We start from the raw sequence: 27,649 nt of genomic DNA on the forward strand, positions 1-27,649 counted from the left end.
GATCAACTCTTAGCAATTTTCAAACATTCGTTACAGTGTTGTTAACTTTAGTCACCATTACATCCCCAGAACTTACTTATCGTATAACTAGCAGAAGTTTGCACCTTTTGACCACCTTCACCCAGTTACCCCACCTCCCCCCACCCTGGCAACCACCAGCCTGTTCTCTACATCTTTTTAAACACACACACACACGTTAATTTTAAGGGATATATTGGTGAGGGAACGTTTTACATGCTCTTTATACTGAAATGTGAAAAGTCAATGCTATTTAAGCAACCAAATTGCCTATCTGTTATTGTTACAAACAAAAAGGAAAAATAAACTGATTTTTATTTCTAAATAAGAGGGTTGCTGAAGGGCCTTCGCCTTCCTGGGGTATGATGCTCAGAAACTCTGACAACTGAGCCCTAAAGCCCCCCAGTCACGGGTCAGGTTAGTTTTAGGCACAATTCTCAGACGTAAGGTCTCCTCCTCCCCACACCCTCCAGGGTGAGACGGGGCGGAGCCCGGAGGGCCCCGGAGGCGGGAGGGGCGGGACAGGGCGCGAGCGGGGCGGCGGCGGCGGCCCGATTCTTCCTCCGCCGGGGGCGGGACCTCCGGGTTCCCGCGCGCAGGCCGCACCGGCCCCTGGGTCTCCTTCTGGACCCTGCGCCATTTCCGCTACTCTCGGCCGAGCGGGCTCCCCGGGGCTCGTCCCGCCGCTGGGCCGCGCGGAGCTAACCGCCTGGCGGGATGCGGCCGCCCCCGGGGACGTGCTGGCTGCTCCTCTGGCTGCCGCCGCTGGCCGTGCTGCCGGCGGGCGCGGTGCGCGGCGAGGAGAACGAGGCAGCGTTGTCAGGTAACCGCGGGCACGGGCGGCGGGCGCGCGCACGCTCCTCGGCTCCCCCGCTCCCTAACCCCCCGCTCCTCGCCCCCTCTCCCCGTCTCGCCCGGCTCCCCGGTGATGAACCAAGCTCTTCCTTCCCCGGGCGGCGGGGCGCGGGGAGCTGTTTCCCTGCCCGGCTTAAGGCTCCCTCCGCGGGCGCGGCCTCCCTTACCGCCTGCTTGGGCTTCCCTGGTCTCTGCTGGCACTTGGACACTATAATTTTAGGATTAGAAGCAACTGCAGAGTTCATTCTGGCCCAGTTCCCTCGTTTTACAGAAGCAACCGAAGCCCAGAGAAGTTTTGATTAGTCCAAGGACACACAGATAGTCATTGTACAGATGATCCTAGTCTCCCGACTTTCAACACAGGGCATTTGTATACATCAACTTAGGTTGAAAATATTATTTATCTAGCTAAAACTTTGGACTCAAGACTAGAGAAGGTAAAAGCTTTGGCTTTAGAATTGGACTGAAATTCCCCTGCCCTAACTAGCTCTGTGACCTTGAGTGAGTCGTGCTACTACTGGTCACATGTAAAACATGGATAATATTTCACAAGATTACTGTGATGTTTAACGTGTCCCTGGTACAAAGGAAACAAGATATGGTAGCTGTTCATAGTGTTGTTATGGGCTGTCTGGAGTGGGGCAAGGCAAGAGTTCTAACTCCACAACTGCTACTAATTTGCTATGAGCTTAACGTTTCTTTTTCACTGTTTTCACTATTTTTAAAAGATTTCCTGGAATCACTGTCCACTAACTTCTCTTCATCTTATTGCCCCCCTTTGGTTGCAAGGGAGGCAACCAAGTGTGGGCTTTTAGCCGGGCATAGCTGCTCCCCTCCAATAAAATCAGGATTGTTTGTCGAAGGATAAAGGCAGTTATCAGATTGAGCTGGAGCTACCAACTCCTCTGTATCTTGCAGTGAGGTATGCCCTGGGGGACTCTTCTATACCAGTTTTCATTGAATGGACATTTGTTGAGCATTTACTATGTGCTAGGCAGTGTTAAAAGTGCTTTAACTGCATTATCTTATTTAATACTCATAGTAGTCGTATGGGGTAGGCACCATTTATACACCCATTTTACAGAAGAGGAAACAAAGGCTTGGTAGTAGGAGGGGAAAAATCACAGATCTGTCTAAGAAGGAGGGTTTCTGAGCATGGCAGCAGCCAGAAAATAAGTAAGTAGCCTTGGACCAGCATCCAGAACCTTGATTTCTCTAGTTCGGTCATTACATTCAGCCACCCACTTGCAGAATTACGTTGGTCCAGGCACGTAATCTTTATAGGCCATAGTTTTCTCATCAGTAAAGATGAAGATGTTCTATTACTGAATGTTCTCCAATAATTTCCTTACCTTTTATTTGCCTCAATGAACCCACTGTTTTTCAGGTTTTTATGTTACCAGATTTAGTGTTAACAATGTCAACTTTTTATTTTGTTAATCAAATCATACATAAATGCTTCTGCTCTGCCTGAGACATGCAGGATGCCCACTGAGTTGATAAAATTCTAGTCCACAGCTAAGAGAAATGGCAACTTCTGTTGCCTTATAGCAGCACTTGTGCTTCCAGATGGGCTTCACAACTGAGACTTTTTTTTTTTTACATCTTTATTGGAATATAATTGCTTTACAATGGTGTGCTAGTTTCTGCTTTATAACAAAGTGAATCAGTTATACATATACATATGTTCCCATCTCTCTTCCCTCTTGCGTCTCCCTCCTTCCCACCCTCCCTATCCCACCCCTCCATGTGGTCACAAAGCACCAAGCTGATCTCCCTGTGCTATGCGGCTGCTTCCCACTAGCTCTCTGTTTTACGTTTGGTAGTGTATATATGTCCATGCCACTCTCTCAATTTGTCACAGCTTACCCTTCCCCCTCCCCATATCCTCAAGTCCATTCTCTAGTAGGTCTGTGTCTTTATTCCCGTCTTACCCCTAGGTTCTTCATGACATTTTTTTTTCTTAGATTCCATATATATATGTTAGCATACGGTATTTGTCTTTCTCTTTCTGACTTACTTCACTCTGTATGACAGACTCTAGGTCCATCCATCTCATTACAAATAGCTCAATTTCGTTTCTTTTTATGGCTGTGTAATATTCCATTGTATATATGTGCCACATCTTCTTTATCCATTCATCCGATGATGGACACTTAGGTTGCTTCCATGTCCTGGCTATTGTAAATAGAGCTGCAATGAACATTTTGGTACATGACTCTTTTTGAATTATGGTTTTCTCAGGGTATATGCCCAGTAGTGGGATTGCTGGGTCATATGGTAGTTCTATTTGTAGTTTTTTAAGGAATCTCCATACTGTTCTCCATAGTGGCTGTACCAATTCACATTCCCACCAGCAGTGCAAGAGTGTTCCCTTTTCTCCACACCCTATCCAGCATTTATTGTTTCTAGATTTTTTGATGATGGCCATTCTGACCAGTGTGAGATGATACCTCATTGTAGTTTTGATTTGCACTCTCTAATGATTAATGATGTTGAGCATTCTTTCATGTGTTTGTTGGCAATCTGTATATCTTCTTTGGAGAAATGTCTATTTAGGTCTTCTGCCCATTTTTGGATTGGGTTGTTTGTTTTTTTGATATTGAGTTGCATGAGCTGCTTGTAAATTTTGGAGATTAATCCTTTGTTAGTTGCTTCATTTGCAAACATTTTCTCCCATACTGAGGGTTGTCTTTTGGTCTTGTTTATGGTTTCCTTTGCTGTGCAAAAGCTTTGAAGTTTCATTAGGTCCCATTTGTTTATTTTTGTTTTTATTTCCATTTCTCTAGGAGGTGGGTCAAAAAGGATCTTGCTGTGATTTATGTCATAGAGTGTTCTGCCTATGTTTTCCTCTAAGAGTTTGATAGTTTCTGGCCTTACATTTAGGTCTTTAATCCGTTTTGAGCTTTTTTTTGTGTATGGTGTTAGGGAGTGTTCTTTTACATGTACCTGTCCAGTTTTCCCAGCACCACTTATTGAAGAGGTTGTCCTTTCTCCACTGTACATTCCTGCCTCCTTTATCAAAGATAAGGTGACCATATGTGCATGGGTTTATCTCTGGGCTTTCTATCCTGTTCCATTGATCTATCTTTCTGTTTTTGTGCCAGTACCATACTGTCTTGATTAATGTAGCTTTGTAGTATAGTCTGAAGTCAGGGAGCCTGATTCCTCCAGCTCCGTTTTTCGTTCTCAAGATTGCTTTGGCTATTCGGGGTCTTTTGTGTTTCCATACAAATTGTGAAATTTTTTGTTCTAGTTCTGTGAAAAATGCCTGTGGTAGTTTGATAGGGATTGCATTGAATCTGTAGATTGCTTTGGGTAGTAGAGTCATTTTCACAATGTTGATTCTCCCAATCCAAGAACATGGTATATCTCTCCATCTATTTGTATCATCTTTAATTTCTTTCATCAGTGTCTTATAATTTTCTGCATACAGGTCTTTTGTCTCCTTAGGTAGGTTTATTCCTAGATATTTTATTCTTTTTGTTGCAATGGTAAATGGGAGTGTTTTCTTAATTTCACTTTCAGATTTTTCATTATTAGTGTATAGGAGTGCCAGAGATTTCTGTGCATTAATTTTGTATCCTGCTACTTTACCAAATTCATTGATTAGCTCTAGTAGTTTTCTGGTAGCATCTTTAGGATTCTCTATGTATAGTATCATGTCATCTGCAAACAGTGACAGTGTTACTTCTTCTTTTCCGATTTGGAGTCCTTTTATTTCCTTTTCTTCTCGATTGCTGTGGCTAAAACTTCCAAAACTATGTTGAATAAGAGTGGTGAGAGTGGGCAACCTTGTCTTGTTCCTGATCTTAGTGGAAATGCTTTCAGTTTTTCACCATTGAGGACGATGTTGGCTGTGGGTTTGTCATATATGGCCTTTATTATGTTGAGGAAAGTTCCCTCTATGCCTACTTTCTGCAGGGTTTTTATCATAAATGGGTGTTGAATTTTGTCGAAAGCTTTCTCTGCATCTATTGAGATGATCGTATGGTTTTTCTCCTTCAATTTGTTAATATGGTGTATCACGTTGATTGATTTGCATGTATTGAAGAATCCTTGCATTCCTGGAATAAACCCCACTTGATCATGGTGTATGATCCTTTTAATGTGCTGTTGGATTCTGTTTGCTAGTATTTTGTTGAGGATTTTTGCATCTATGTTCATCAGTGATATTGGCCTGTAGTTTTCTTTCTTTGTGACATCCTTGTCTGGTTTTGGTATCAGGGTGATGGTGGCCTCGTAGAATGAGTTTGGGAGTGTTCCTCCCTCTGCTATATTTTGGAAGATTTTGAGAAGGATAGGTGTTAGCTCTTCTCTATATGTTTGATAGAATTTGCCTGTGAAGCCATCTGGTCCTGGGCTTTTGTTTGTTAGAAGATTTTTTATCACAGTTTCAATTTCAGTGCTTGTGATTGGTCTGTTCATCTTTTCTCTTTCGTCCTGATTCAGTCTTGGCAGGTTGTGCATTTCTAAGAATTTGTCCATTTCTTCCAGGTTGTCCATTTTATTGGCATAGAGTTGCTTGTAGTAATGTCTCATGATCTTTTGTATTTCTGCAGTGTCAGTTGTTACTTCTCCTTCTTCATTTCTAATTCTATTGATTTGAGTCTTCTCCCTTTTTTTCTTGATGAGTCTGGCTATTGGTTTATCAATTTTGTTTATCTTCTCAAAGAACCAGCTTTTAGTTTTATTGATCTTTGCTATTGTTTCCTTCATTTCTTTTTCATTTATTTCTGATCTGATCTTTATGATTTCTTTCCTTCTGCTAACGTTGGGGGTTTTTTGTTCTTTCTCTAATTGCTTTAGGTGCAAGGTTAGGTTGTTTATTCGAGATGTTTCCTGTTTCTTAAGGTAGGACTGTATTGCTATAAACTTCCCTCTTAGACCTGCTTTTGCTGAATCCCATAGGTCTTGGGTCGTTGTGTCTCCATTGTCATTTGTTTCTAGGTATTTTTTGATTTCCTCTTTGATTTCTTCAGTGATCATTTCGTTATTAAGGAGTGTATTGTTTAGCCTCCAAGTGTTTGTATTTTTTACTGATCTTTTCCTATAATTGATATCTAGTCTCATGGCATTGTGGTCGGAAAAGATACTTGATACAATTTCAATTTTCTTAAATTTACCGAGGCTTGATTTGTGACCCAAGATATGATCTATCCTGGAGAATGTTCCATGAGCACTTGAGAGAAATGTGTATTCTGTTGTTTTTGGATGGAATGTCCTATAAATATCAATTAAGTCCATCTTGTTTAATGTATCATTTAAAGCTTGTGTCTCCTTATTTATTTTCATTCTGGATGATCTGTCCATCGGTGAAAGTGGGGTATTGAAATCCCCTACTATGAGTGTGTTACTGTTGATTTCCCCTTTTATGTCTGTTAGTATTTGCCTTATGTATTGAGGTGCTCCTATGTTGGGTGCATAAATATTTACAATTGTTATATCTTCTTCTTGGATCGATCCCTTGATCATTATGTAGTGTCCTTCTTTGTCTCTTCTAATAGTCTTTATTTTAAAGTCTATTTTGTCTGATATGAGAATTGCTACTCCAGCTTTCTTTTGGTTTCCATTTGCATGGAATATCTTTTTCCATCCCCTCACTTTCAGTCTGTATGTGTCCCTAGGTTTGAAGTGGGTCTCCTGTAGACAGCATCTGTATGGGTCTTGTTTTTGTATCCATTCAGCCAGTCTGTGTCTTTTGGTGGGAGCATTTACATTTAAGGTAATTATCAATATGTATGTTCCTATTCCCATTTTCTTAATTGTTTTGGGTTTGTTATTGTAGGTCTTTTCCTCCTCTTGTGTTTCTTGCCTAGAGAAGTTCCTTTAGCATTTGTTGTAAAGTTGGTTTTGTTGTGCTGAACTCTCTCAGCTTTTGCTTGTCTGTAAAGGTTTTAATTTCTCCATGAAATCTGAATGAGATCCTTGCTGGGTAGAGTAATCTTGGTTGTAGGTTTTTCTCCTTCATCACTTTAAATATGTCCTGCCACTCCCTTCTGGCTTGCAGAGTTTCTGCTGAAAGATCAGCTGTTAACCTTATGGGGATTCCCTTGTGTGTTATTTGTTGTTTTTCCCTTGCTGCTTTTAATATGTTTTCTTTGTATTGAATTTTTGACAGTTTGATTAATATGTTCCTTGGCGTGTTTCTCCTTGGATTTATCCTATATGGGACTCTGCGTGCTTCCTGGACTTGATTAACTATTTCCTTTCCCATATTAGAGAAGTTTTCAACTATAATCTCTTCAAATATTTTCTCAGTCCCTTTCTTTTTCTCTTCTTCTTCTGGGACCCCTATAATTCGAATGTTGGTGTGTTTAATGTTGTCCCAGAGGTCTCTGAGACTGTCCTCAGTGCTTTTCATTCTTTTTTCTTTATTCTGAGCGTGAACTTCATCTCAGGAATGAACCATAGCCGTAGGCCATTTGAAACCACAGCTTTCAAATTCATCTGTGGAGAAGAAAATCAATACTTGAAGTTAAAATCAGGCCTGAATGTGCATTAGCGTGTGATAGTTGCAGTTTCATTCTCTATGCACATTCTTGGAGAAATGAAAATCAAATTCATATTCAAGCCAGGTTAGAAGAACAACAGCTGGGGTTAATAGAGAAGTTCCTTTGTAACTTTGGTACTACATGCTAATTACTTTGAATTTGAATTTACAAAATAATACCAAGAAAAATCCTTCCTCCCTTTGAACTCTCAGGAGTTAAGGTTTGTTGCTTTTTGTTTTAACTATTCTCCCTCCCTTTCCTTATCCCAAAAGAAAAGCAGTTACATAGGCCAGATGGAGAAAGCAGCTGTCTTAATAAGTGATTTTATTATTCAGTTATAATTTCATCTGAAGATATTTTTTCCCATAAGGGCCCTGTAAGGTTAAATTTTCAGAAGGAACATTGCTGAAATATTCTTATGTTGGAGATTGTTTAAGATCTGCTAGATTAGAAGAGTGTATGTGCTTTTTATTTTTAGCATATTCTATAAGTAGGTTTAAGTACTGCCTGCCCTTTTCTGAAGTTTTGACTAAATATTTTTACCTTAAAATAAAAGGTAATTTAATTTATGACTAAACTCTTTAACTTAATTATATCTTTATACATTTAGGAAAACATAAATGACAAAAGTAGTACAAAAGAGTAATTTTAAATTTAATTTATCAGTTAAAGCAAGTGATGTGCAGTTGTCTCTTTTTTTATATACGATATGTAGTCCTAACATTAGATTAATTGAATATTTTCAAATTGAGTGGTATTTTAAATGAACTAAGGGATTTCACTGGTAAAGGTAACCCTAACTCACATCCTTTGGTAATGTAAAGAATTGCACTTTGTCACAGCAGTTTGGGCACAACTGTCCAGAAATACACTGTTCTCCAGGAGTCAGGCTTATTGAAAGGTTCAAGAGAGCCTGCCGAGGACTGCAGGTAGTTAAGGAGGGCCGTGCTCGGTCCGTGGCCTTGCTGGGGTAGCCATAATAAGTGTGGCATTCGGGGTTGGTCCTGCTTATACTCCTAAGTATTTGGGAAATGAGGCAGAGCTGGGATAGCCCACACTTGCAGACCCCTCTCCTGACCTGAATCAGGCTTGAGGAAGTGAATACCTAGGTTATGGGAGCACCCTCTGGGGAGGAGACATACTTCAGCTCCAGGGGGAAGCAGTGGCTCTCCCTAGGCAAATGTTGTTCTCGTCTGACCAAATGAATGATTATTATTACATTTTTATGAATCCCTAGAAATTCCCTTTTGTTTTCTGGATTGCCTTGTGAGGGGATGTTGTTGATATTGTGATTTATTTGGATTTGCCCAGATCTGACACCAGGAGGTTCCAATCCTAGCTGAATGAACCGGCGAAGACTGAGACTGCATGAATAAATGACGCCTGCAGACCTGCCAGCAGCTTCACAGCCCTCTGTGTCAGGGCTGGAACAGGTGGTAGAGTTCAGCCAGGCAGTCAAGCTGGCTATAATTTCTGTTTCCTACCTGCAGGCAGAGATAGAGGAAGTAGAAATTGAATGATGAAATGTCTCTAGAAAATTACTGAAGGGAGGAGGGGCCTAGGAAAGACAACGTTTATAAACAATCTAAGATTAAAAGATCTGGTTCCCTCTAGGAAGGCAGTAGGCCAGCTGTGGTAAGAATCTTGATTGTCCAAGTCACTGTCTTATGCTAGCTGCCCATGGCTTAAGATTCACAAGATTCACATGAACTCACTTGGAGCTAGGGTTGTGGTTTCTTGTGGCTGTGAGTTTCTAGTTCCTTAGATAATTAGGAATTCTTGTGTGGGTGGATTGAGATGCATTCACCTCAGGAGACAGGTGATAACAATGAGGGCAGCCAGAGGGCACCATGAAATGCTGACACCTTGTCTATAATGTCTCATGTATTGTGTGAATTCAACATCAGTTTCACCTCAAAAGCCAGAGGCCGCTCTGGAGAATTCCAGGGGAGATGCCGTTTACAACATGCTTTTAGTAGTGTTTCTGTAAGTATCAAGAATCAGGGCAACGTACCCCTATCTGTACTTTCCTTAATCTGGTTGAAGACCAGGGTGAAATCAGAGCAAGTTCTTTCCTTCTAACTGGGAGGTGTTTACACAGAGTACACTGATGTACCATATAGAGTACAACAAAGACACGCTGATCGCCACCTCTTGCTTCCCTCTGCCCTTTTCTACCTGGTGAGGAGAAAGAAGAGGGTTCTCAGCCCAAGGGATATTAAGGGTTACAGCTCTCCACCCTCTAGTTAAGGGCACATTGATGATGGGGTAGGGTAAGGCGGAGGTGTAGCCTGCAGGTTCTCTGGGTGGGATGGCAATGGCACAGGCTGGACAGGTGTCCAGCATTAGGTTGCTTCAAGGGGAAGAGCAGAGTGCACCCCCTTTTACAGTGCTGGCACTGGCCAGCCTCTTATAAAGATCGGCCGGCTTTCACTGGGTCGGCTCTGCATGCCCAAATAACCTACCAGTCCCCTCGAATTACAACACACACATGAAAGACAAATATTTAAATGCTACGGGTACAATAATGAACATGCCATGTCCCTAACTTCATGGCAAGAGAATATAAACTAAAAAATACATATATAATATGAAGAGAATAAAGCAGAGTAAGAAGAAAGTGGGTGAAAGGGGTAGGAGTGTGCCAGTTTAGACAGTGGGGTCAGAGAAGGCCTTCCTGAGAAGGTGAATTTTGAGCAAATACATACGTTATCTATCTGAAGGAGCAAGCTCTGCCGAGATCTGGGGAAAGCCAGTTGCAGGTGGAGGAAACAGCATGTAGGACAGGTTGAGGCAGGGACGCTTGGTGTGGCCAGAGAGGCTAAGCAGGAGGAAAGGTCAGAGGTGCCCAGGTCCTAGGAGAGGAGGGTGGGTTTTCTTACCGGTGTGATGAGAAGTCATTGGAGGGTTTTGAGCAGGTAAATGCTGTGCTCTGGTTGATGTTTCTAAAAGGTCCCTGTACTGATTAGAGAATAGGTTGTAGGGGAGCATCGTAGGGGCGATTCTGGAAGCACACCAGCTAGGAGTCTCTTACAGTAACCCAAGTGCAAGAAGACTGCGGCCTGCACAGCACAGAAGCATTTACTCCTAAATTCAAGCTATTGCACTCTACCCGAATTGCGTCATCTTGCTCTTATCTGAAGAGTTACAGATATCAGATGATTTAGGAGACAGTCTTAGGACCAAAATGGAAAAAAAAAAAAACCTCACTGGAAGGCAGCGTTTGTTTGCAAAGCTCAGGCTCCAAAGGGTTTTTCCTCAGACCACTAACAAGAGGGTAGTTCGTGTACTTAGGGGAATTGACTCAGCCCTTGAAGTGGTGGAACGCTCTCTAGGAGAAGGGATGCACGGAGGGACCCTGGAAAGACCCCAAGAAAAGCCCCTAGTGAGCATGCGTATGGCGTTAGGAGTAACCTTGAAGGAAGAACGGGCTGCAGTTAACGTTGTCATGATGGTCTGGGCCGCCGGGGTCTGCAGACCATAGACCTCACGCTCTTCACCTGACCCCAGCCCCAGAGTGTGCTCCCTTCCCGACGATAGGTAGGAATCCCCTCTTCCACTGGGGACTCCCAGCATAAGGTTCTCAACTCCAGCCGCCCGATTTCACCCTGTTCCTGCCTAGAGAGCCCACAGGGGGCCGCGGAAGGCAGAACATGGGATACCAGCAGGCGAGTCCGGAGCCGCCCCTGTGGTCACTAGCTGAGGGCTTTTAAAGCGCGTGGTGTGTTATCATCGCAGTCGCTCAGGCTCTTCCAGGGTCTGCACTGCCTCCTTGGACACGCGTCTTTCATACGGCCAGCTGCAGCCCCCTGGGGTCCCGGGAGGGCCCTGTCCCCTGTGCAGCCCGTGGCCAGGAGTCGTTTGTGTCTCAGATACACCCAAGAAGGCTCCTCAGCATCTGTTGCTGTGTGTGTTGTTAACACCGTTCTGCATTCTCCTTTTTGCCCTTGTGTATAAACAGACCATGAAAGAATGCATTTTTAATTTTTGTATCCTGTATTTAAAAGAGCCTCTAGAGCTTCCTTCTCGTGCCTTTTTGAGATCTGCCTCTTAACCTGGATTCTTATATTTGCATCTCAGACTCTCAAACTCTGCAAATTTCTTGGTATATTTAAAAACATATGCATCACAATGTTAAGAGTAAAGATTAAATGGTTTCACAGCATCACAGCGGAGGGTACTGGATCCTCGTGTAACTTCCCTGCTTTGTGCAGCCACCTGAGAACCTTGACTTTTATGCAGTTGTATTTTAGAGGTGATAGGCATTCACAGTGTCTGTTTCTTCACTTTTCTCCAGCTTAATGCTAAGGTGTTTCTAGGCAGGACCAGGACCTATCTGGACTTACTTAGTGTTCATCCCTAAATGGATGTAATTGTCGACTTGTTATTACTGATTACCCGATCCTTCCCCAGTTTTGGTGTAGCAGGTTGTTCTAGCTTCATTTCAGGTTTTTCTGGAGAAACAGGTGGTCACACTCTCCTTAGAGGAGTGAGGGTTGGGGCATAAGGCCCGTTTCTCGATGTGTGCGTAAACATTCCCTGTTGCTGTTTCATATTTGACAGACGTAGTGGTGATACCCTATCCTGGGTCCAGAAGCATCTGTGACTTTCATCTCACTTCATTTTAAATTCAAATATAGCAGCAGCCTCAGAAAAAAATGAACCCCATTACTTCATAATTTTCTTGTGGCATTTACTACATTTACCATCTGTAATGCAGCACCTGTCTTCTCTCTCTCTCTGTTACACTGTGTTATATTGTATTATATATTACATATTATATATAAAATATTTTTTGTGTATTACACAGAACACACACACATATGTATGTACTACATCTGTCTCCAGCCAGACTTCTGTGCTACAGACCTATCCATCTTCACCTAGCCCCACCAACCAAGACTCAGTCCTTCTAAACTTGAACTCTTCCCCTTTTTTTGCTTCTTCTCTAGTATTCCTTATTCCACTCACCAGAACCATCAGGTCATTTCTGAATCTCTGAGTCTGTTGATTCCACTTCCCAGGTGCTCTTACATCTGTGCTTTCTCCTGCCTACTTAGTTTGTTTCTTGCTTAGACTGCTTCGGGAGCCTCCACAGTTCTGCTTTCCGTCTTCTTCCCCTCTAACATTTTGCGTGGCCTACAGAACGCTCTTTCTAAGACACGACCGTGTCCTCTGTCCCCACAGATTCATTCTGTGCCATGCTCTCCTGTGCTCAGGTCCTGGCAGCTGGCCTCTGTAGGCTTCTTTGCCCTCTGTCTTCCGATTGGGTTTGGCAGATGAGAGGCACTGACGAGAGGGCAGGAGAGAGCCCCCCCTGAAGCTCTGGCAGGGCTTGCATTCCCTTAGACTGCTGTCCTCTTGGCTCCAGTACTTTGCCATTTCAGGCCTAGGGATGTGGAAGGCTCTCTGCCCTTGCTGGTGCCTGGGAACTTCACAGTTCCTTGTTGTTAATGCCTTAACCCTGCCTACATCTTCACTGAACTCTTCTCAGTTAAACCCTTTGGAATGTCCACAGTGTCTTGCCGAGACTCGGACACTTACCTAAAATCCTTCAATGCTCTGCTTTCTGTGGGAAGGCCACACTCCTCAGTGTAACAGAAACCACCTAGCTCTCTAGCTGCAGGTGTTGAAATGTCCTGTGTATTCCCTACACTCCATCCCCGTGAATGGCCGAAGCACGTCCATGCCTTCCCTCATCTCCGTGGTTCTGTACACGTTTGTCCCCCCACCCCCTGACTTCTCTCTCGTTGCCTCTGACTGTGCTTCAGTGCTCCACTCACGTTTCCTCCTTTCTGGGAAGCCTCCCTCAGTCCTTGCCCTCGACTTCAAGATTGAAAAAGTGCCTATTCTCCGTGCTTTTACAGTCCCTCCATCTGTCATAAGGGTATTGGTACTGGACTGTAATCTTTTTGTCTGCCTCCTGCTAGATTGGAAAGACTGAGGACTATAATTACCACGTAGAAGAATTTACTGGCCATAGACTACAAAAACAGCCGTCATTAACCCTGTGAATAAAAAAGAAAGAAGATAAGATTCTGGACAATTACGTATTTAGGAAATATATTCTTTTTTCTGTTTCTCAGTTCCAAGGTGTAAAGCTTTGAAGGAAATGGATTTAATTAAAACATCTCAGTCAGACTGTTACTGCTACAATCAAAAATCCCAAGTGAAATGGAAGTATATATGGTCAACTGTGCAGGTAAGAGCCTACTTTCAAATTATGTCTTAGGAACAGGGAGTTAAAACGTACTGTTTCAAGAGTAGAAGTAGCTTTTGTATGACACAGAGCTGTGTATCAGTATGAAAGCTGCCTGGGGGATTACACACAGTAGTTCAGGTGGGGGGGGCTATGGGAGGGGACGTTAACCTCCATACTCTTCATCAGCCCCTCTCCAACCACTCCAAGTGGATATACTGTCTGAGTGCAGTGTGCTTGCTGTTCGGACATGGCTCAAGAATACCCTCTCGCCTACTTTCTAAAATAATTGCTATCTCAGACCCTTCTCTATAGAAATTCTGAAGTTGCCTCTGATCCCAGGTGTGGTCAAGATAGTAGTTACTCTTTTTTTTTTTTTTTTTTTTTGCGGTACGCGGGCCTCTCACTGCTGTGGCCTCTCCCATTGTGGAGCACAGGCTCCGGACGCGCAGGCCCAGCGGCCATGGCTCACAGGCCCAGCCGCCCCGCGGCACGTGGGATCTTCCCAGACCAGGGCACAAACCCACGTCCCCTGCATCGGCAGGCGGACTCTCAACCACTGCGCCACCAGGGAAGCCCAGTAGTTACTCTTAATAGCCTAGCACTTTCCTTCCTTCAGCATTTAATGAATATTAAGCACCTACTAAGTGCTAGGAGTTCTTCTAGGCTCTTAGGATCCGTCAGTGAACAAAATAGATCCCCGCTCCTGTGATGTTTACACTCTTGGGAATGGGGGTAGGGGGTAGGGTGGGGTTAGCCATAAATGTAAAAGAGAAGAAAATTATAAAACTAGTAAGTGCTATAAAAAAAAGAAAATGTAGAGTAAGATAAGTGGAATGAGGGGGGTGAAGGCAAGTTGCAGTGTTAAAAGGAGTGGTCAGGGTCATTCTCATTGAAAAGGTGACACATGAGTAAGATCTCAGTGATGTGAGTTACCCAGCAGGGTATCTGAGGGAAGGGCTTGGACGTCATTGTATCAGGAGGCACTGGATGTTGCTTTGTACTGTTACTGAGAACATACACCACTTTGCTCACTTGGTTAAGGTGTTATCTGTCAGTTTACAGTTTCACCACCGTAAAGTAACTATCTTCACCTCTGTAATGAATGACTATTTTGAGGGGATAATTTGAGACTATGTATATGTTTTATTCCTCATCAAACTTTTACCCCCTGGTTTTATTATCTGTTGATGATGCTTGCCGGAATCAGTTATCATCACGATGTTTATCAAATGGTGATTTTCTAATTCCATTATTCCGTCTACATTCATTGGCATTCTTCTGTAAGGAAGAGTTTTACCTCCCCAATTTATTTATATCCATATTGTTTCATGGATCGCCAATTCATTTGCTGGACTACAATTCCTTACTTTTATTATTTGTTTTGTTGTTCAAACTGTCCTAGATTTGGCCAGTAGGAGCCCCTTCGAACTAGCTCTTAAGTTCTTTAACTTGTGCCTGTCATTATTTGAGCACTTCTTTACCTTCTGGCAAACAAGATGTTCCCAGGCTTATCCTGTAATTTCTTAGACGCAGCTCTGGAGTCATACATTTTTCCAAGGAGCATTCAGTGTCAGGTGTGTTCATTACTACCAGATATCATGATCATATGTGTATATACACACCCATACTCCTACACATGGCTGTTTCTTCCTTCCTTTCTTTCTTCTTTCTTCCTGTCTATCTGTCTTCAAAAACCATGAATTCTGGTCTCTCCAACACCACTGGGTTCACTCTAGTGTTTCTCCTTTCCATATCTATAACTCTCTTCTCTGATTGTGAGAAACCTGGTTCCCATTCTCATCAATATATTGATTTATTTGCCTAATCCTAGAGTAATTTCAGAGTTGCTAAGCCATACTGTTGTGAAAAACAAACCTAGTAACAAGAGCTCAGTACTTGTTTACAGTGCGTTTTATCTTTAGTTTGAGGGGTCACAGTCTAAATACTGTGCTCAAGTTACTTGGGTTAATTCATTCCTACCCATCCCCCTTCAACATGGTTATATTATTCATTTGAAATACACTTGTTTTTATTTGTTTCCATTTCAGAGTTTTTCCTCATCCTGGTTGATTTTATTATCATTATTTTTTAGTATGTACAATATTAATATGGCTCAAAAGTCAAAACTACACAAAGGTGTCCTCAGAGAAGTGTCACTCCCCCTCATCCCTTCCCACCAGACCCATGTGGTAATCAGTCTTGTTAGTTTCTGGTATATCTTTCCTGTGTTTCTTTTTACAAAAGTAAGTGGTGATGCATATTTATAGATGATGCTTAAAGCCATGGGACTAAGGAGTGAGTTAGACGGAGAAGAGGAGAGGACCAGCGACTGAGCCTGGGTCAGTCAGATATTAAGAGGTCTGGGAGGGGGAAGGGGCCAGCAGAGGAGAGAGAGAAAGGGCAACAAGTGAAGGAGGTGCCCAGGGAGCCCCAGGAAGTGCGACAGGGAGGAGGGAGTGGTCAGCAGCCCCAGACTCTGTTGATGGATCAGATAGAATGACTGGGAATGAGTTGACCATTCGGTTATGATGACCTCGTCAGGGGCAGCCTGTTGGAAATGAAAGCCTGACTGAAGTGGCTAAAGAGAGAAATGGGGGAGAGGAACTGGAGGCTGCAGGTATTGGCAACTTTTAAAAAGAATTTTATTGCAGTGGGAAGTGAGGAAAGGGGGTGATAGCTGAAGGGGAAAATGGAGTCAATAAAAGAGCTTTTTGTGTTTTTCTTTAAGTGGGAAAAATGCCAGCATGTTTGTAAGCTGATAGGAAGGGTCTAGTAGAGCGGGAAGAAGTACCGGTGGGATGTCCCTGAGTAGCAAAGGTGGATGGGATCCAGTGCACAGGTTGGGGGCTTGCCTTTAGAATGGAGCATGTAAACCTCCTCTGTGGCAGAAATTTCCTCCGGAAATGCACAGGCCAGAAGCAGAGCATGTGCCTGCAGATGCTGACAGGTGGGGGGATATGGGGATAAGAGCCCTCCCGGTTCTCTTCCGATTTTTTCCGTTCTCAGTGAAGTAGGAAGGATCACCAGCCAGAAGTGAGGCAGGGAGGAGTCACTGGGGTATTGAGGAAGGAGAAGCCGTGAGGTCATCGTTGAAGAGAGTGGAAGAGCCACTGGATAGGAGTGTGTGGTATGATTGCCGGCAGCCTTCCGGTCCTACCTCAGGTTCACAGTCGGGTTTGAAGTGAGAGCTCCGCGAGTTTCTCCAGCGTGATCGGTGGTGCAGATGCACACGTGGAATAGGTGGAGGGACAAAGCGCGAGGGGTACAAACAAGTTAAGGGTACCTATGAGGGAATGCTTTCTAATGATTGATCATGGAACTTCGCTGGAAAAGAAGGGGCTGAGGACGTCAGCGGTGAGCAGCAGAGGAAAGGTGCTTGCTCCCTGCTGGGGTCAGTGCTTGCTGGGGTCGGGGTTTTCGGGGGGCACGCTGGAAAGATAGGAGGTGGTGGTCAGCTAATGGGGTGCATTTCATGCAGCCTGTATTGGGGGCTGCAGTTTGGGACTGACAAGATCAGGGTGTGGCCGCAGGCATGATTAGCTGAGGTGAGTGGAGCATAAGAAGGGAGGAGTTCAAGGAACCAAGAGGACAGGGTATTGGAAGGAGTTCTATATGTATCTTGTGTATATTTAATCCCGGAGACATGACTGGAAGTAGTATTGGAGAGAAAGCAGCAGAGAGCCAGGAGCTAAAATCCAAGAGAATCGGGGTGCAGGTGGACAGGTACTGGGCGATTTCACCTGAGGCCTGGGATTCAGAACTGGTGCTCTCTTTCCCCTTCTCAGGCTTGCCGTATCCTTGGACAAAGAAGAGAAATAGAGAGGGACAGAGGCAGCAGCAGAGTAGTCCTTTAATGATCCCTGGGCTGTCATCATCTGCTTAGTATTGTAGTTGGTTCTTTGCTGTGAGACTTGAGTAGGACCTGGGGTTGGGTTCTGATCCTTCTTCAGCGGGCATGGTGAGAGAAGCCTGAATCACGTACGCTCAGCTGATCTGTAAGATAGAAATGCTTTTTCCTCAATCACAGTAGAAGTGGTAGATATATAAACCCTATTCTCATTAGGTTTATAACCAAATAGTTTGCTACCTATTATTTTCTGTCTCATCCCTTTTCACATGTCCCTTGGCCACAGTAACCTGCTGGAAGAGGGAATTCCATCATCCACAACTTAGGGGAAGAAACATCCACTTTAAAAAGTGTCTGTGGGCTTCCCTGGTGGCGCAGTGGTTGAGAGTCCGCCTGCCGATGCAGGGGACGTGGGTTCGTGCCCCGGTCCGGGAAGATCCCACATGCCGCGGAGCGGCTGGGCCCGTGAGCCATGGCCGCTGAGCCAGCGCGTCTGGAGCCTGTGCTCCGCAACGGGAGAGGCCACAGCAGTGAGAGGCCCGCGTAACGCAAAAAAAAAAAATTAAAAAAAAAAAAGTGTCTGTGCCCCAGTGAGTGTTGACTAAACACAGACCTCTGGATCTGTCCCTGGGATCAGAATGTTGCCAAGTACCTCTGAGTGTTCTTTACTCCACCAGTCTTGGGCTCTCTTTACTCCTTTTCTCATGATTTTAAGAAGCTTATAAGAAGTTTTAACTTCTGTGTTTGTGAATTTGTTTGTTCTTGTTTTGTAGGTGAAAATTACCAGTTCAGGCCTGCTCAGTATTGTATATATCACAGAAAGATATAATTGCCAGTATCCAGAAACCATTCTATCTATTATCAAATGTGTGATTCATAAATTTTGGACACCAAAAGAGTCTAATGATATAACCATAACCATCAATCCATATGGGGAGACTGTGTGCTTCTCTGTGAAGCCTGCCAGGAAGATATTTATCTATACAGTAAGCGTGAATCGAAACAGTAAGTCTGTTTTTATTATACGTGATTTCTGGAATCAGTTTTTCTGGAGTGACATTTCAGTAAATTGACTTTTTTTCACTAACACTACATTGACACAGAATCTTTGTTTGTTTGTGTGTCTGTGTCTTTTTTGCTCCAGTTGTGGATTTCAAACTCTTCCTTGTGTTTGTGGCGGGCATTTTCCTCTTCTTTTATGCAAAGACCTTGAGTCAGTAAGTATTCATTTTTACTTTCTTAAATTTGTGAATCAAAAAGAGTAGGACATTTTTGACCCTGTGCTGAATATTTCCACACTAGTTTGTAGGTCTTGCTTTAGATTTTGCAAACAATTGGTCTGAAGACAGTGTTTGAAAGGTTTTAAAACCAGTAACATTTGTTTTTATAGTATGATATGTACTTGTTACAGAGTACTTTCCCATGCATTACTTTGTATTACGTATCAATATACATTTTTTTAATAGATTTATTTTATTTTAATTAATTATTTTTTGGCTGTGTTGGGTCTTTGTTGCTGTGCGCGGGCCTTCTCTAGTTGGAGTGAGGGGGTCTACTCTTCGTTGCGGTGCGCGGGCTTCTTATTGCGGTGGCTTCTCTTGTTGTGGAGCACAGGCTCCAGGCGTGCAGACTTCAGTAGTTGAGACACACGGGCTTCGGTAGTTATGGCTCACGGGCTCTAGAGCGCAGGCTCAGTAGTTGTGGTGCACGGGCTTAGTTGCTCCATGGCATGTGGGATCTTCCCAGACCAGGGCTCGAACCCGTGTGCCCTGCATTGGCAGGTGGGTTCTTAACCACTGTACCACCAGGGAAGCCCCTATACATTATTTTAATTGATTTGATTCTCTTAACAGCTATGTGAGCTCTGGATTATTGTTCTCAATTTATAAATGAGAAAACCGACATCCGTCATTACATGAGTAGTCTTGCCAGGGCTGAAATTTATACTCAGGTTTTCTGATGCTGGGTGCCTTCCTCTCTCTTACATTTGCACCACCTCCTAGACTTGTGGCTCTGATACAGAAGGTTGAATTTAACATATTATCCTGATACTTTTTTTCTTATAACTTCTCTCGTGAAAAAGGAATTTCTTTCCAATAATATTTTACTTCTTAACTTGCTATTCTGGGCATTATTTATTTTCAAGTTTTTCCTTATGGCTTAAGAGAGTGTGTTTCATGTCCTCCATGGTCTTAGTAAATTGGATGTTGCTTACATAGCCTGAAGAGTAAAGCTTGGACTCAGAGGATCTGGGCTGCAGGCCTGAATCCTCCAACTGGCAGGTACTGACTTGGGAAAGCCTTTAATTTGTTGGCGCCTTAGTGTCCTCCCATGTAAAATTTAGACATGGATAGCTGTTTCACAGGACTGTTGTGAGAGCATGTTAAGCTCTCAGACAAGTGCCTGCTATGTGATAGGTGCTCCAATAATTATTATTGGACCAGATTCTAAACATAGAAGATAACTCAGACATTCTGTTTTGAGTTAGTGGCAAGCTATTTACCATAAATTTCAAGTAGAGATTTCATTTTTTAAGAGTATAGGATGTAATTAAAGCTGCCATCTGAGTTTTCCTTCTTAATAATCTTGATGACTACTGTCAAGTTAAACATGTTTCTAATACTGAAAGAGCGACTTGGCATTTAAATGGCTTTTATCTGCTTGTCTTGACAGGAGCCCTGTTTTCTTTTACTCTTCGGGGACTATGCTAGGTATTCTAATGACATTAGTCTTTGTCCTGTTGCTGGTGAAAAAGTTCATTCCTAAGGTAGGTATACCACGTACAAATGAATAAAAAAATGGAAATCACAATCTCATAAACGTGAAAAATTGATTAAAATTAATTCATGTTTATTATGAAAGTTCTTAATTCAAACCGTATTTCTACATTGTATAAACTGGATTAAATTGTATCTTTTCCAAGAGATTCTGTTTTTATTTATTACTATGTGTAGGCTTAAGTATTAAGTTTTGGCGATACTTTTTTTGAGACCCTTTTATTTTCTAGATAATACGTTTTTCTTATGAGTGATGGGGGCTTATTCTATGCTGAGTGCAGATTTCTCTTGGCTCAGCTGAGGAATGTCATGATGCTGAACCATTGGGGCCTTGAATAACAGCATTGCTACATCTGGGGATTTCTTCATCATTATTAGTTCCCCCAAAACACCTTCAATAAAAGAATGCCCCACATTTAGTTGAGGATACATATATATTAGTTCATGATGCTCATGTTGTAGTTACTCTGATGAAAGCTTGCAACACCAGCATTATTTTGAGATAAATTTATTCTTTAGAACAGTGCTTCTCCAACTGTAATGTACATGCAAGTCACCCGGGGGTCCTGTTGAAATGCAGACTGATTCAGGAGTCTCAGCAGGCCTGAGAGTCTGCATCCTGGCAAGCTCCCAGGTGACATCAAAGCTGCTGGTGCGTGGATCAGACCTTTAACAAGACACAAGAAGAGTATCTTGAGTTGACTTCAGTGCAGTTTGATATAGAAGTTTTGAATACAAAGGGTTTATTTGTTTATTTCTATTTTTATGAGAGTGAATGAACCAAAAACTGTGTCATTTATTTTCTTCCACACACAGTATAGCACCTTTTGGGCTCTAATGGTTGGTTGTTGGTTTGCTTCAGTTTATGTCGTGTGGCAACTGACAGAAGAGCTGAAGTGGCTGTGGTGTGAAAACAGAATATATATATTAGGTAGGTAAAGTTTTAAATAATATGGTCTATTATTGGTAAAGCTGAGAAGTACAGCCAGGGGCCTTCTTTTGACATACGTTTCTCTCCAGCATCCAAATTTTCATTTTGAACTAAGGAGAAGAACTGTTAAAAATAATATTTTATTTTATTCCCATGCTTGGTGATTTCAGTTCACTAGTTCTCATTTTAGACTTTTCTGTATGACATCCTTCTTAGTTTTCTATACTAATGATCAAAAGAGCAAAAAAACATTTGCCCTTTTTGACTGCACGTGCTTTTGAGTTGTGGTTAAGCTCTAACCACATCTAAATTGTAATGAAAACACTTCTCTAAAATGTGGCTCTTTATTTCTTTTTCTTAATTTATTCAGTATGAAAGGTGAGAAATCCTAAATATAAATGACTAATGAAAACTTGACTTTTCAGAAACAGAGACACTTGTTCTTCTTGTTTGATGTTATTTTAAAAAACAAAAGAGAAAAACCCAACTTTTTAAAGTGTTTTATTTGGGAAATTATAGAGAAATGGGAGAATCACTTTTCTCCTAAACTCTTAGTGCCAGATTTCTCCCGTAAGTCCACCCACCCAGAACAAAAGCAATCAATTCTTTGTTTCATTTGAAGGTTTTATGTTTTTAGCCCATTTTTCTTTTTACACTGAAGTATTTTCAAAGTTAATTATTGCTATTACGGTGTGTTTCCTTAAATACTTCACTGAGCATCTCTATAAGGCAAGAGCATTTTCCTCTATAGTTAAATAACTATTAAATCTAAAAAAATGAATAGTTACATAAAATCATCTATTATCCAGGCCATGTTCAAATTCCCTAAACATCCTTGATGCTTGTTTTGTATAAGGTAGGATATAGTCCAGAATCACATTTTGCATCTGTTGTGTCCTGTAAGTCTCCTTTAATCCATAACAGGTTTTGGGGTTTGTTTTTTTTTTCCATCACAATGATATGCTGAAGAGACCAAGTTGTCCTATAGAATGTCCCACTTTCTGGATTTCTCTGATTATTCCTTTGTAGTATAATTTAATTTGTTTCTCTCTCCCCTATATTTTTTATAAGGTGGAAATTAGATCTTGAGGCTTGCTTACATACAAATGAAACACTTGGCGAAATACGTAAGAGGCGATGTGCACGTGACATTGGATCACAACAGGAGACACCACAGAATATCTCACTGTCCCTCTTTTGGAAACTGAGCACTGGATTACGAGGGTGACTGCCCGATCCCTGCACTGTAAAATTATATTTTCATTTAGTGACTAGAAAATAAAAATTAGGAATAGCTTTTGTAGCAGACTGTGACCTACACTGAGGCTTATTCCTGACCAAAGCAACTGTGATAACATTTGCCCTCTAGGACTCTGGACCAGAAAATAGGGATAGTTACATATTAATATTATAATAATTTATTATTATACATCCTTAATTATTACAAAAGTCAGCCTAATATCTCACATGGAAGGAATAACTAGCCCTAAATGCATTTTTCAACTTCATTGGAAAAAGAAAACAAAAATGAATGTTTTTGGATATGTTCTTAGCTCTAAGCCATGGATGGCTCTGCCGGGTTTTTTCCCATAACTTTTCAGTTCAGTGTTGTATTGTTTTACATTCTTCTGCTTTTACAGGCTACGTCTTGATAGTTGGGTGTCTCAGCTTTACTGTCTGTTACAAGCACGGGCCCCTCGTGGAGGACAGGAGCGTGACCCTCTTGGCGTGGACGCTGCAGCTCCTTTCCCTGCTCCTGGTCTACGCCGGCGTGGCCATTCCTCAGTTCGCCTACGTGGTGATGCTTCTCATCCTGTCATCCAGGATGCTGCGCTACCCATTGAGAGCGCTCGCTTATGTGAGGTGGTGCGTATCTTTTTTTTTTTTTTTTCCCATCATAAATTTGACATTTTGAGCTCTGGTTTTATTTATTTTGGGGGGGAATTTTTTGGACACATCATAGTTAATCTCACAATTAACTCCACTTCATCTGGGTATTTCCCTCTGAGAGGGGGACAGTTAGAGAACGTAATAAGCATCTGATCCCATCCCCATTGCTAGTCGTCGCTCATCTTTCAGAGCTGCACCACCAATTACTAGGTAATGACAGCTCACCCAGAATTCACTAAAATCAGTGGCAAAATTACTTGGGCTCGGGGTCGCCTATAATTTCTACTTTCATTCTACGTTTCCTTTTTTAGGGCCCAGGACTGCTTTAGAGGTAATTGTGCATATGAGATAAGAGTTAGGGAACAGAAATGAATCACAACTGATTGAAAGTTATGATTTATATAATTCGGACTTTCTTTTTTTTTTTGCGATACACAGGCCTCTCACTGTTGTGGCCTCTCCCGTTTCGGAGCACAGGCTCCGGACGCGCAGGCTCAGTGGCCATGGTTCACGGGCCTAGCCACTCCGCGGCATGTGGGATCTTCCCGGACCGGGGCACGAACCCGTGTCCCCTGCATCGGCAGGCGGACTCTCAACCACTGCGCCACCAGGGAAGCCCCAGACTTTCTTTTTTTCTTAGGTTTTAAGACAAGGCTTAAGCCTTTGGAAAGTACAGAAAGAAAGATGAGACAACTTCTGTTGTCACGGCTTTATGATGTCCTCAGTCATGGAGTCTGAGCACCTGTTTTTGTGTCAGGTGCACAGGTGAAGGAGATGGTCCCTACCCTTGAGGTGCACTTGTTGACACGTAGGCATATGTTTCTATAGCTCTGAAGTGTTAAAGTAGGCCTGCACAGGAACTGTGGTGTGTAGAAAAAGTTCAGGAAAGTTCCTGGAGGAGGTCACTGGGCTGAATTTTAATGAATCAAAACAGCCAGATGAATAAATGTAGGAAGGGCCTTCCTGACGGGGAGACAGCCCAGTTTGGTACCATCACAGGGCCAGCGAGCGAGGTGGGTGTCGGCCAGGTCATGGAGGCATCACAGGCCCTGCTGGAGAATCTGATCTGATCCTGTAATGCGGCGGAGGCAGCTGACCGTTACGCATCTTCGTCAGTGCTCTCTGACTACTGCCTCGACAGGGTTAGAAATCAAATGCCTGGGGCTCAGAAGGTACTGAAGGGATGAGTCCGAGCAGAGGGAAGGCCGTGGTGAGGACTGTGTGAAATTCTACAACATTGCCTCCTTGAAAGGGGGTCAGTTGCCATTCAGCCTAAGCTGACTGTTGCCATGTGGGAATATGGGCCTTGCCTTGCCAGCTCTTCTGGTTTTCTAGAAAACCTGGGAATGTGGATTAGAATGTAAATTCTGACAGTGTTTAAATGTTGGCAACTAATCTGAAAATAAAAATACATTCAACAAGCAAAAATCAAAGCAGAGACCATGAACATGCCTCGGGCAGTAGGAGGGGCCCATCTGTCTTCTGGCACAGACGGTGGAGGTTAAGGGGAGGTTCCGGGGCAGGAGACCAGTGGTCAGACATCACAGCAATCCACGCAAGAGGTGATGAGGGCCTGGAGTAGGGCAGTGAGATCAAGGCAGGAAGAGGGAGTTAATAAGTATTTACAAGGTAAACTTGGCTGTGAGGAAGGAGACTCTGTGGTAACTGGTAGTTTCTGGATCTGATGACTGCATGTGTGGTGACGTCACAGGGTTAAAATGCACCAGTGACAGGGCAGGGCCCCTCTGCAGAGGGTGCTGGGGAGACTGAAAGGCAGCAGGGTCGGGGGACTGATGCTGACTGCTTCCCCCTGCCCTGTCTCAGAGGTAGACAGTGACTGGGGGTCTCAGAGGTCCCTCTGCCAGGAGGACAGTGGCCACTACACATCCTTCAGACCTCTGGTCCTTTGCCAGGCTTGTGGCCCAAGGAGCCCAAGAGAGAATTCCTTCCACTTTCCCTTTAAACATCCACTGCCCTGCCAAGAGCAAAGTGTGTTCTGTCACCTGCACGGTGATCCTTTAATGCATTTGCTGTGCGTTCTGTTAACACAAACTTAATGATCAAAATGTATTGTATGTAACTTCCTCAACTTTTCATCTTGCTAGTGAGTAATTATGTGAAACATTAGGGGATAAAACAGGAACTTATAGGTTAAATAATAAACCAGAGGAAATACTTTGATTTGTATAGTACTTTCTAGTTTGCAAAGAGCTGTTTGAATATATTTTAATAATATATGGTAGCTATTCTTTTGATTATCTTTGTTGAACACTTATTATAGACCACTCACTGTGCTAAGCACTTGACACAAAATAATGTATTTCATCTGTACAGTGACCTCCTTGTTGCTTTCATTTTTTTTCCATGTGAGCAAGGTGAGGCTCAGAACTGTGAAGGTATTGCCCCAGTTCACACGGTGGGTAAACCTCAAAGCCAGGACTGTGTCCCAGGCTTCTCCTCAGAGCCCAGGAGTTTTCCTCTAGGGAGACAGTCTAGGTATTCAGAAAGGAGAAGGAAATCCTGTCAGTGCTTCCCTAATTCAGCTCATCAACCACCAGACAATCAATAAAAGTTTAAAGATTTTTCAGGCCCCAAACCTCAAGAAAATGTATGTTTCAAACACCTGGTGATTCTGATGCTCATTTATATTTGGGAATCTCTGGTTTAATTAAATTTTAAACCACCTAAAAACATTTTTTTAAACTCATTGGTAAGTATAACATATATGTTAAAACCTTTTCATCATTACCATTTTTATGAGATTCTCCCCTTTAGGACTTTTTTGGTTGGAAAAAAATTCCAATCATGAGCCCCTCAGCATGTAGCAGAGGAAGAATTATTATAAATGACTGTGTATACATGACCCTTGTACAGTGTTTACTTCCTCAAAGGTTAGTCAGAATCCCCACCACTAGGTGGAGGCGATATTCCACAAATCTTCCTGGCTTCTCTGTTCAGACTAAGTGGCAAGTGATTCTGCTAGGTCTCCATAAAAGGACATCTCAGAGGCCTGCTGCTAAGAAAATCAGCAGGGCAAGCATAAAGAAGCCAGACTTTTGTCTGATTTGAAATCACTGAGGAAGAAAAATGCAATCAACATCTCTATCAGAAATTGATCCTCAAATGCCATAGGACATTATTTCAGATGGTCCAGGAAGAGGGGAAGTGTACTGATAGGCCCAAACTACACGTTCTGTAAACCTCCGTCATGATAACAATAATATAGTATGATATAGAGGAAGTTAAGAATTATTACCATTACTGTCGAAGAAATGTATTTTTATAAATCTTAAGGCTTGAATTGAGCAACCAAATATGGCCAGGAATCTAGCAATCACATGCTGCCTGTTTTAGGAGAATGAAGAAATGGTTTACATCAGAAAAGCCGGTGGTTAAGTTCCTTACTGAAGACGAGTACAGGGAACAAGCCGATGCTGCGACGACCCGCGCCCTGGAGGACCTGCGCCAGGCCTGCCGCAGCCCCGGCTTCCCGTCCTGGCTGGCCGTCTCCAGGCTCCGGGCGCCTAAAACGTAAGCCCCGCTCCACTGCCCGCAACACAGCCTGGGTTGGAGTTACCGTGAAAATAACATGATGGTTTGGATCAGATACTTGAGGCTAGAAACAGTCAACTTCCCTGGATAGCAAATGCCATGGAAGCTGTCAGAGTCGCTTTTGCTTCCGTGCTCTGCCTCGCCCCGTGGAACTGCCAGTGTCAGAATAAATGTTGATCAGCTGTGTTTCATAGGGAAGGCCATAAAGATAACTCATAGGAGAAGGGAGACGGAATGGGATGTGTCACCTGCTTCTCTTCCTACGGGGACGAAAAGTCATTTGTAAAGATCACCAAGAAAGACATCTCTGCCCCAGCATCTTTTCCCTACTGCTTTCCCTTCTTCCTAGCTTTACCCAAATGACAGTGCCCTCAAATTAAAGACTGAAGGGGGAAAGTCTTGACACTAAAATAATGAATAAATAATACATTTAATAAGAAAAGAGAGAAAGAAGGAATTAGGAAGCAGGAGTGGGTATATTTGGCAGCATTCAGTGCTCCTAAGTCTGCCTGCTTCTCGATCCTTTCCCTGAACGTCTAGAGAAGGATCCCATAAGCCATTCCTGTTGTTACACCCACTGTGCAAATGCCATCCTCTATTGATGCAAAGTCAAATTTAATTAAAGGGGATAAGTAGCCAGGGAACATGCTATCTTCCAAATAAACCTCTCTGTGATAACATTAACTTTATTTAAAACAAATACTTACTAGGTTTGCAGACTTTGTTCTTGGAGGAAGCCACTTGTCGCCTGAAGAAGTCAGGCTGCATGAAGAACAATATGGCCTTGCGGGTGCCTTCTTGGAAGAGCAGCTGTTTAACCTGAGGACTCCTGACAGTCTGCCTGCACACTGACTTCATTCTGGACAAGGAAGTGGGGAAAGGCAGGGATCCTATTAAAGGTGGGCAGAACTGTACTGGGGAACAGTGGCAAAAGCATTCACTATGGAGAAAAATCAAGTCCCACTGGAAAGGAAAACTAAACTGTATTGAAGGTAACTGGTCCTTCCTGGACAGTTCTGTGTATTGTACACTGTAGGTGGCCACCAAGGTTCTGTGACAGTCATTACCACTGTCCTTGAATGA

General features: G+C 42.9%; 1 protein-coding gene across 1 annotated transcript; it reads left to right on the forward strand.

Moving 5' to 3' along the window:
- Positions 1-735: 735 nt before the first annotated feature.
- Positions 736-27,601, forward strand: NEMP2 (nuclear envelope integral membrane protein 2; the record flags this gene model as incomplete). Its single annotated transcript, XM_079709986.1, has 9 exons — positions 736-841; positions 13,454-13,569; positions 18,190-18,421; positions 18,561-18,633; positions 20,090-20,183; positions 21,010-21,124; positions 22,765-22,990; positions 26,369-26,545; positions 27,277-27,601. The coding sequence occupies 9 exons, from the start codon at positions 736-738 to the stop codon at positions 27,416-27,418; spliced, it is 1,281 nt and encodes a 426-aa protein (XP_079566112.1). The 3' UTR covers positions 27,419-27,601.
- Between the last annotated feature and the right edge of the window lie 48 nt (positions 27,602-27,649).

This window comes from Hyperoodon ampullatus (genome assembly GCF_949752795.1).
Source record: "Hyperoodon ampullatus genome assembly, chromosome: 8".
In the NCBI taxonomy this organism is placed as follows: Eukaryota; Metazoa; Chordata; class Mammalia; order Artiodactyla; family Ziphiidae; genus Hyperoodon; species Hyperoodon ampullatus.